Raw genomic sequence first — 10,162 nt, 5'->3', positions numbered from 1 at the left:
TTAGTTTAGGGACCCCGCCAGTGCAGGGTCAACGGTTGGACTCAATGATCTTACAGGTCTCTTCCAATCAGATGATTCTGTGATTGTGTGAAATTGTGTGATCTCTGGAAGTAAGATCAGGCTTGGCAGGAAGATTACAGAGCTGTGGTTCAGAGCGATGTTGGAAGAAGACATGAAAGACCAAAGCTCAATTAGAGTTGAAGCTGGCCAGTGTTGTAGCAGGCAAGAAAGACTTTTTAAAGTACATTAATAGCAAAAGGAGGTCTAAAGGAAACATGAGACCAATACCCAGAAACTTTCAAAGCCATGAAACCAAGGCAGTGAGTGCTTGTGGAACGAGAAACAGGTAGGGGATAGCAAACAAAGCTATTAAGGTGCTGCTTAGTGCATGAAAAATTTTCCAGTTTATACTGTAGAGATCAGGCCAAAGAAATTAACTTGAGATTTTAGTATAAGAATTACCAGTTTGTCTTCTGGCACAAGAGGATCTATGCTTATCCTTAGTTCCATGTATTGGAAAATCGTGTATTAAACTAGGTCATTAAGATGAACGTCCATTTTACAGCAACATAACAAATGAGAAATGGTTTTAATTAATTCCATCACTCACACTCAAATGTAGATACTGTAAGTGCTCATTTGCCTCACACGAAGGCCATGCGGAACATGATACTCATTATATTGCCATGGATCTACATTTTCTGCAACCCATCCCTTATCAACATGGGATGGAATCAACTGTTATACAAAGATATTTCTCTGTGTGTGTGTGTGCGCGCGTGTGCGTGTGTGTTGGAGGGGGCACATTACTGAATCAGCAAGACTGGAAGACTTTTATCACCAAAACCTGGAAACACCAATACTACCCTTTCCAGATGGTGGATTTTTAGGAAGGGAGGAAGAAGAGATGGAGCTTGTAGTTGCACAGATTTGACCATATGCTCCCTGAGCGTGTTCCTTGACTTCCCATACACACTGCTTGCCCTGGTAACGGACAGGCAAGTGGTAACATTTGTTCCAGAAAGCCCAGCCTCTTAAAATAAACGTTTCTCTTACAGGGCTACCACCCCATTCTAAAGAGCTCTGAACTAGAGCTGATGGCTATGTGGAGATGAAGGAAAGCACCAGCTGATGAACAACACAAAGAAGTCTACTAGTATAAATGTAAGAGTGTAGTTCTGTTGCGTAGGACCAGAAGTTCTCCTAAAAATAAGGCATAGACCAATGAAAATATCTGTTCACTACGGACTAGGAGACAAGATGATCTCTTGAGATTATTGGGAGTCCTGAAAAAGAGAGAGAAATAAAGAAACCTTGAAGGCAGAGTTCCCTCTTACCCCCAGGTAGCTCTGGATCAGGAGACTCTTGCTGGGGTTCGGAATCTTTTGCTCCCACATTTTCTTCTTCCTGCAACAACCACACAGAGTTTTCAAGATGTGCTTCTCATTGTGGCTGCAACCAGCAAAGACTGCACCCTGTACACTGCTCTGTGCAGTGAGGCACCACCCAGGCCCTGGCACACCGCCACCCAACTCCCACCCTTGTACAGACGTGCACAAGGCTGCCCATTGCACACCAAGGCTCATCTCCACATAGACCTCTCTCTCAAGGGGGACAAGAAGCGCCTGGGCCTTTCTGCCACCCACATGGCCAACGGGCTGCTAAATCCCCTAGTCACAACGCAAACCTACCTGAGGAAATACTTGTAGCTGCAATAAGCAACTATTAGCACAGTGATGATGAGAGCTGGCAACATCACTGGGAGAACCGCTGGTGGCAGAACTGAAACAGAGGAAAGAGAAATAGGTGTCCACCTGCGGAGTGGCCACTTCCTGTAACAGGTTTCTCACTCTGGTCACTCTTCATGCCGGCTGATCAGGGAAATGGAGGTGGCGTGTCAAGGGAGAGGATCAAGAGGCTTTCAGACTGTTGGGATGCCCTCCAAAGTGGGACAGACCAAACGTGGCGAACAGCTTACTGACCAAAGGAGCTCACAGTTTCCTTTACTGGTTCTTTTTCCTGTTTCCTGACAGCACGGTACACAATTTATGCTAAGAGAAAGGTGGTTGGGTACCTTATTCCACCACGAACAACAGGTATGTCTTCAGGCAGCTTAAGTCTGCCTTACTCTGTGCAGTCCTGAAGAGAAGGGGTCTCAGAGATTTTCTAAGAAAGACTTTCCTTTGCTAATGGCCGTAACTGATCATCAACAACATAACAGTTTCTTCCGGAGTACACTTATCAAGACAGTAGTCTTATCACTGCAAGCTTCCACAAGACAAATCATGGTAAGATCATATGACTCTGGGCACAAGACATAGGACTGCCTCTGAGTCCAGAAACAGCAAAACCATGTAAGGGTTTTCTCTCTGGTAGACTCTACCGTGTGTTGTACGCAACCCTTCAGTCACTCTGCACATAAAAGACTGACTGCTCACGCTCCGTCTTCTTGCAGTCTGGGGCTCTTTGGTCACTGATAGCAGACTAGACTACTGGCCTTGGGAAACGAGGATAATCTTTCGGACAGACAGGACAGCTACCTTGTTAAGGGACCCCAGCTACCTTGTGGCAGGGCCCATCTTCACCCCTGGATAACTTCAGCCCTAGCTGAGAGGATGTGTTTCTCTATAGAGGCTTTTCAGCCATTAACAGTCCACAAAACCTCCTAGAAGTAGCCTGCATGAGAAGTACCATTCTCAGTCTTCCAGGTGAACTCCTCACTCCAGTCACTCCAAGGGCCCTCATAATCCGGAGGTGTATTCACCCTTGCACGCATTTTCCCCCTGTATTCTGTAGATGATGCCAGCATCTGCAGGGTGAGGATGAAGGGAGGTTCATCATTGCTGATATTTAACTTCTGGACAGTCTGGGGAGAAGAAACAAGCACAAAGGGCGGAGGTGAGAGGAACTGTCTTTGCCATTTGCCCAGCAAAGAGAAATTCTGGACGCTGGCACTTCCTAAGACTTACCTTTTCATATTGGTTGTTCATCCAATACTCCACTTGGTACCTCTGCTTGATGAAGCCATATTTCAGAGTGTGTTTTATCCACCTCAGTTCATACTCCTGGCTCTCTGTCACTGTTACTGACACATTTGCAGGTGGCAGCACCTTAACTGCAACACACGGAATGTCTCAGAGTACTTATCCACATGCTGGTCCAGCACTCCCTTTCACCACTGTGAATAGTTTCCAGAGACTGAAAATAATGTTCTTTCATGCAATGTAAGAAGTCTCAGCCTTTTAACACTTCTTAATTCTCCACATCTCCATTTGCTAGTCAATACAATAAACCCAGGACACCAGTAGACCATCAAAGCAGAGAAAATCCCTCTCCATTCATATTGAGAGCACTCCCTCTTTTCCCTCAGAGAAGCAGCAAAGCAATATTTGAAACATCTCTACTCATCCGTCACATTTCCATGGAGTTTCAGCTCTCTTGGAGCTACTACTTGATATTTTCACCCACTGCAGGAGCTCTTCCAGTTTTACTCTGACAAGTAGCGCCAGTAACTCTACGTACATGCAGGCAGAGACGATCCATCTGGCGCACCTCACTCAGCAGAGGAGTCCTACTTCATGCTACCTCCAATGGCCATGGAACAAACCCAAAAGAGCTCCACTGGCTTCTGGAGAAATCGCATAAAAACACACTCCCCCACACACACCTCTCACCACAGCTCCCTGTCCACTGGGACACTCACGAATTCATTCACAGAGAACTCAGTGGGGCGACAGTCTCCCACTGAGGAGCTCTGGGTTGGAACCTGAAGTTCTGCACAACAGTTTCCATCGCTGCCACCTTCCTCAGAGTAACAAATGCCACTGAGGGAGACCTCACCCACAAGCCACCTTTCCCAGACCTGTGACCTGATGCAGCAGACAGTTCCTTTCTTCATCAGTCCCGATCTCTTCCTCTTCCCATCCACTTTTTCTCAGGACCTCTGTTCTCAGCCCCAATTGCCCAGACAGGCATCTGTCTGAGAAACAACCAGGAGAAGCAAGAAACAACACAGCAACTCACTGTTCTTGTAGGCTTTAATCAGTTTCTCCTCTGTCTTGGTCCGCACCGACACATGGTAGTGGCTCTGACTGCTGAAGTTGCTAACAGGGATCCCACAGCTCTGGAGCACATACGGGACATGAAGCAAAGCCTTCTCGTGCACAGGAGAACACTCCTGTTCTCTGAGGGGAACAGAAGAGGTTGAGCTGAGACCGAGGGGGATGGGACAGAGCAGAAACGCCATGGGAGAGGTGTAGGCACACTGCCATGGGCAGAGCACGTACTCTGATGCTGGCGTGGCCCTGAAGAACAAGCCAAAGACGACAGAGGTTACAAGTGCTTTCTTCACTTCCCAGCTGCACGTCAGACGATCTGCACCATTGAAGAGGCAGCGAAGGTTCCTGGGCTGAAGGCCACCTTCAGAGAAGATGAGTACAAGCTAAGCGACAGGAACGCTCTGGCTTCTCAGCCAGCACTTCCACCCCTGCACGGCCCTGTTCCGTTTCACACTACCTTCGGGGGTCTCCCATGACGCCTCTGTGCTCCACTCGCTGTACTGCCCAGAAAAGCCACTGGACCGCCCTGGTCTGGCTCGCACACGGGCAACATAGCTGCTCCCCGAGACAAGGTCCTTGCGGCTGAGGTGGCAATGGGTAGTGTTGGGGAGCAAGAGCGAGGCAGCCTTCTGTTGAGGGGGAAAAGGAGGAAGATCAGGGAGGAAAGAAATTGGGGAGCTGGGCAATGAAGAAGAGGAGTGGAGGGAAGACAGAGAAAGAGTGAGAGGAGGTGACTGCATCTCCCCACAGTCCCACACGTGTGACGGTCCATGCCCATGCTGCAGTGCAGTGCTCCTTGCTCCCACACTAGAGGGGCTTCAGCACGCCTGTTTCCAGCACGGCACACAAAGGGTGAGGCGCAGACGCTCAGGCTGTCAGGCACAGTCTGCACTGGAAGGTGGGCCAGCTCCTGCAGCTTGCAGGGTCCTGGTTATCTTCAGCACCAGCTACACAAGCTCACAACACGGCTCAGTGCAGAATTTTGTGGGAGTCTGGCCAAGAAACTTCTCTTTAAAGATCAGACTGACAGGTACAGAACTGAAACATACGCAGATCCAGGTAAACAACAGGGCAAAGGATATGGACTCTTAGACGGAAAAAAACCCCAACCCACCCAAAACACATCCTTCTGGAAGGGGAAGAGGATTTAAATGTATTTTGCCATTTTCCCACATGAACACACAGGTTCCTGTTGGAATGTGATTTAATTCCTTTTAGGAGGGTTTCAGGGCAAAATCAGTGAAGAACCAATCTTTGTCTTCAGATCGGGACAAATGGTATTTCACAGGGCAAGTCACCTGCAAACAGGGAAAAAGCCCCTTCCACCTCACCTGAAACAACATTGGTTGTGTCTCCCCATCGTGCCTGGGAACAGAAGGGCCATTCATTTGCCCAACATTTACCACAGGCTCTCAACCACCCAGAAGGGTGCAGCCCAAACCAGGAGAGCCCAGCGCCTCCACTCTTACCTCCCACGACTCCCAGTCCCGCTTGTAAGTGACTTCATACTCCAGTGCATCGCCCAGCCTTTGGCTTCCATCAGCTGCTTGCCAGGTCAGCAAGACATCTCCTGATCTCATCAAGCTGACTGAGAGGTTTTGAGGTGGCAGGGTCTGAACTGGAAGGGGAGGGTACAACCCATAAGATGAGATAGTGAGGACAGGGACGTGAAGAGGGCAAGAAAATGCCTAGATAAGCTTCCCCATTCTCAGGGTATCTTATTCCTCCCACACCAAATGGCTCCTGCCCGAGTGCCCCTCACAGATCCAGCTGCTCCCAGAAACTTGCTCTCTCCCCTCCCCGCCCCATACTCTCAATGTGGAGCTCTTTGGCCGTTTCCACAATGGAAGTGGAATTCACTTCCTCGCTGAGTGGCAAATGCATTCTAAAAGACCCCTGATACTCATTGGAAGACGAGAATTTGGAATTTAATCCTTACCATTTTGGAAAATGTCAACTTTTAGTTCTGCTTGAAGCGTCTTCTCAGGTTTGAAGCTGTAAATATCATCTACCCCTATCCCAAAATAAGTCATTGTGGTACGACACACCCAGTGCACAAAGGAGTCTGGAGCTGCATGTAAGTCATTTTCTGTGTGGCGTTTGCAAAGCATCTCCTCGTTCTCTCTGTGAATAGACGAATTGATCTATAAATATCTGATCTGGAAACCAATGGTTAATGCAAAAATCAATGCCTGAGACCAGTTCCATCCCATTCTCAGGCACTTGCATCCTCTTCTTGCTGTACCTATTAGTTCTGCAACCTAGATGTCTCATCTTATTTCTTATCCACAATCCCACAACAAAATTTGGGAAAATCATTGTAATTCTACTAGTCACCCTGTTCATTCCCCCCTTCCTAGAGCAGGCCTCAGAAACAGGCACAACTTTTACTTTAACCCAATGTCAGAAAGCGGTGGCCGAGCTTTCTGAAAGCCTGTCTACTGGTCCCCAGGATTCCAAATTGTGGCCAAGTTCCCTTTGGACTTTCATGCAGCACCACACATTTCAGGTACTTACATCTCAATATTATCCCTTTGGTAAAGAATCATCCCAACGAGTGCATGAGCCTCGGAATGCTCCATCCATGTGCAGGTCAGCTGAGAGCTGTAGTCATTGTAGCAGCTCAAGCTCTTCATGGGGATACTCTCTGAGAAAGGAATTCAGGCAAAAAAGGTGCACAGATTACAGATGTGAATAGTGACACACGGCAGGAGGTCGTGTCTCTGCCAGCAGAACTGGGAAGACACTGAGACAGCAGGACTTCCCTCATAGCACCAGGAAATTACTCTTGGCGAAAATACGTGCAGAGCTGTGGCCATTCTGCACATCTCCACAATTTGCAAGTATCCAAACCAAGCTACATGGAACAACAATGAAGTGAGACCTCTGTGGCTGCAAGGCACATAATTCTAGCCAAGGTATCACTTTTCAAACATTGATTGTTTCCAGGGATTAGTAGATGCCATGGTCAGCAGGTATACGGTGATCATGTCATCTTTGTGTGTTGTTGAACGGGACTTCGTTGCCACTAACCTCCTAGTAAAGTTTGTGACACCAGGAAGGTGTATTTGAAAGGGAGACGCTCTGGGAAGAATCTTGTTATGACTCAGAAGAATGCCCGGACTAGGGAAGGGAAGGGAAGGGAAGGGAAGGGAAGGGAAGGGAAGGGAAGGGAAGGGAAGGGAAGGGAAGGGAAGGGAAGGGAAAACGCTCTCTTTGCATCAGAGGAGAAAAGAGACATTGAACTTAGAAACACAAGCAATGGATGTGGCAGATGGTCTCTTCATCTGTCAGCAGTTCCTCAAGAAGACAGTCAGGTTGCCTGGATGTTGCTCTCGGTAGCACCACCACCATCACCCCACCCCCTGTCTTGTGACTGTCCTCTTGTCTTCTGCACACCACCATCTTAATCATGCAGCCCTTCATTTTCAAACATTTTCACTAACTCTCAGGGTCTATTCCTCCTTCCTATTCACTCATCAACCAGTCAGCTTGTCCATCTCGTCCACTGGTCCAGTATTTCACCTGTCCATACCAACGCACAACCCATTTGGCTGCACATGCATCCGCTGCACTCTGGTTTTGATCAAGATGTCTGTTCTCCTACGGCACAGAAGATGGTGGCAGAAGGAAGCAGAAAAGCAAGCAGAAAATGGGGAAGAGCTTTAGCTGAAAGGAGGAGACAGATGCAAAAAGAAAGTCAATAATGGAAGGCTAAAGGAATATAAATCTGAAACTCACCTCGAATGGCTTGGACACAGAATGCCAAACAGAGATTCAGCAGAAGGATGAAAACCTCTTCCATGTTCATACCGTCCTTTGATCCTAATTCAGAAGAGAATTGTTTTCATTGACCACTGGCTACTCTCTTGCTCTGTCTGTTGTGGAGCTTCCTGCCTTCATTTCATGTAAAGAGAAGTAAAACTGCATGAGGGAACTTCTTCAGGCTTTGTGTTGGAGTGACGTGCAGAAAGAACTTCTACCGAGTATTTCTGTAAGGCAAAACCCCATCTTCTTATTGTGTGAACTTGCAATATGAGCAAAGGAAGAAGAATTAAAGGCACAATTCCAAGGAAGTACAGGGATGCTTTCTGTTTAATAGCAACCGGAAACAATCCTAATCTGTGAAGAGAGCTCAGCCTTCATTCATCCTTCTGCTCTTCATGCTCAAACCTTCCTAAAGAACTGCCATGGTGTTCTGTTTTCTACTTTTCCTGAAGGGTGTGATCCATCACCACATAGCTCGTTCATTTTCTCTTCAGTATGATACTTTCCTAGCTGCTCCCCAAACAAGTTCCAAATTGTCAAAAATTTTTTTTTTTTTTTTTTTTTTTTTTTTTTTTTTTTTTTTTTTTTTTTTTTTTTTTTTTTTTTGTGATTGCTCAGATTGAGATTAGATTGAGTGGTTCAAAGACCTCAGACCACGTTGTTCACTCCGGAATTGAAGTCCTTTTGGGTGTCTCTCCTTGCTCCCTCAAAAGAATAATAAACTCACCTACAAAAGGCTGTGGCAGACCTGTGACTCTTCTCTACTTTAGGGGAGCATGGGGAAAAAGCCTTAAAGTTTCTGTTGGCTTTCTGATTCCTCAGTGCCACTTCCTTACACCAGAAACAGCTGGCTGAGCCCTGGAATAATCCCTACAGCTAACAGATCCCTTTGTGACTCACAGAGCAGACCCTCTGCCATTTTGCTTTCCCCAGAGAGCAAGCAGTTCCCTTACCTGCATCCAGAGCTGTCTGTGAGGCAGAGGGTTCACCCTCTCTCTGTCAGCTGACTCTCCCTGTCTGGCCTCCCCCTCACAGCATCAGAATCCTCTGATGCAGGAACCAGCCAAACCGTCCCACGCTTCCGTGGGACTGGAGACAGAAGGCGGAAACCACGCACAGGATTTTCTTGGCAGACACGTCTTCAGAGTAACCTCTGCATCTCCCATGCACCTTCAACGCCACTGTCAGAGAAGCAGACCACGCCTTTTCAAGGAAGGTCTGTGCAATTGCCTGTGAAGTAGGAAGTCTCTACTTCCTATTTTAGCCCCCGAAGCACGCACTTAGATGGGACTGCTTAGCCAGGAAGGGAGGGGAAGGAAGTTTGTCACTGCCAGTGTGCATGGTAACAACAGAGAGACCATGGGACTAATCTGTTTCCAGAGCAGAGAAGAGCAGCTGCAGCGGAACCTGAGAAAGGCTAAGGAAGAATTCTCCGGTTTTCACTCCAGTGCTGTTTCTGGCTTTACTCTAGGCTAGACCGCCTTCAAGGCAGGGATCACTCTGTACTTTACGTTTGTTTATACGTATGCATTGGGGCAGGGGGAGAAAAATAACTTTATCACTGTATGTTGTGTCATCTCCTTCCTAAAGCGCATTGCTACAATACCTCTGAAGTGGGAAGCGACGTTTTTTAACAGTTCGGTAAAATAATGTCAACTAAAATCTTCCATCACTGGATGAAAGGTAGACATAACCTGTGTCTTCTCTGACTGTGTGTCATCTCTCTGCAGTGTAAAACGCAGGGATTCTTCAGATGCCAACTTTGTACCTGGAAAGCACCTACGGTCTGTAGCACATTTTACACCTCTTTGGAGAGTGCGCTGTCTTATACAGGTCTGTACGGGGTTGCTACGCGACGAGATCCATGTGCTCAATGAAGTGTCAAGTAAGAAATGATTTCTGGATCCCAATATGGCAAACTATACGCTTATCTTTAAATATCAACTCTTTGAAGGGTTACTTCACTCTTTCTTAGTACCTTCAGATAGTTGTGAATCTTCCCTTTTGTCTGAACAAATTTTAGCAGAAGGTCACAGACAAAGATGTTTTAAAATGAGGAATTGTAGCTTAATGTCACAGAAATGAGGAACTGTAGCTTAATGCCGCAGAAACTCAGTCAAATCCAAAGCATGGTGTTTGAAAACTCTTTAAACTACTTATTCTTACTGATTCTGTTTAGACTCGGTGGTATCTTTTTAACACCATGACTGCATGGCTTTTGAAATACGGTATTTTAGGTATCAAACAATATATGTAAAACATACATAACTTGTAATTTTTACAAGCTGTAGTAAATTTGTTCAAGAAGAAAATATTGTAATTGCATGATCATTAAA

The 10,162-nt window shown here is 46.7% G+C and overlaps 1 protein-coding gene across 1 annotated transcript in view; it reads right to left on the bottom strand.

Moving 5' to 3' along the window:
* Nucleotides 1-7,869, bottom strand: part of CSF2RB (colony stimulating factor 2 receptor, beta, low-affinity (granulocyte-macrophage)) — a 9,831-nt gene extending 1,962 nt beyond the window's left edge. Inside the window, exons 1-11 of the mRNA XM_010131578.1 lie at nucleotides 7,800-7,869; nucleotides 6,576-6,705; nucleotides 5,998-6,182; nucleotides 5,528-5,676; nucleotides 4,516-4,687; nucleotides 4,287-4,419; nucleotides 4,024-4,184; nucleotides 2,970-3,115; nucleotides 2,692-2,866; nucleotides 1,692-1,782; nucleotides 1,338-1,407 (exon numbers count right to left, since the gene is read on the bottom strand). Of these exons, the coding sequence (XP_010129880.1) occupies nucleotides 1,338-1,407; nucleotides 1,692-1,782; nucleotides 2,692-2,866; nucleotides 2,970-3,115; nucleotides 4,024-4,184; nucleotides 4,287-4,419; nucleotides 4,516-4,687; nucleotides 5,528-5,676; nucleotides 5,998-6,182; nucleotides 6,576-6,705; nucleotides 7,800-7,869 (1,482 nt within the window). The remainder of the gene's footprint in view (nucleotides 1-1,337; nucleotides 1,408-1,691; nucleotides 1,783-2,691; nucleotides 2,867-2,969; nucleotides 3,116-4,023; nucleotides 4,185-4,286; nucleotides 4,420-4,515; nucleotides 4,688-5,527; nucleotides 5,677-5,997; nucleotides 6,183-6,575; nucleotides 6,706-7,799) is intronic.
* Between the last annotated feature and the right edge of the window lie 2,293 nt (nucleotides 7,870-10,162).

This window comes from Buceros rhinoceros, unplaced genomic scaffold (assembly GCF_000710305.1).
Source record: "Buceros rhinoceros silvestris isolate BGI_N320 unplaced genomic scaffold, ASM71030v1 scaffold3700, whole genome shotgun sequence".
Lineage (NCBI taxonomy): Eukaryota > Metazoa > Chordata > Aves > Bucerotiformes > Bucerotidae > Buceros > Buceros rhinoceros.
The sequence above is the reverse complement of the archived record's forward strand: the minus strand, read 5'-3'. Positions and strand labels throughout refer to the sequence as shown.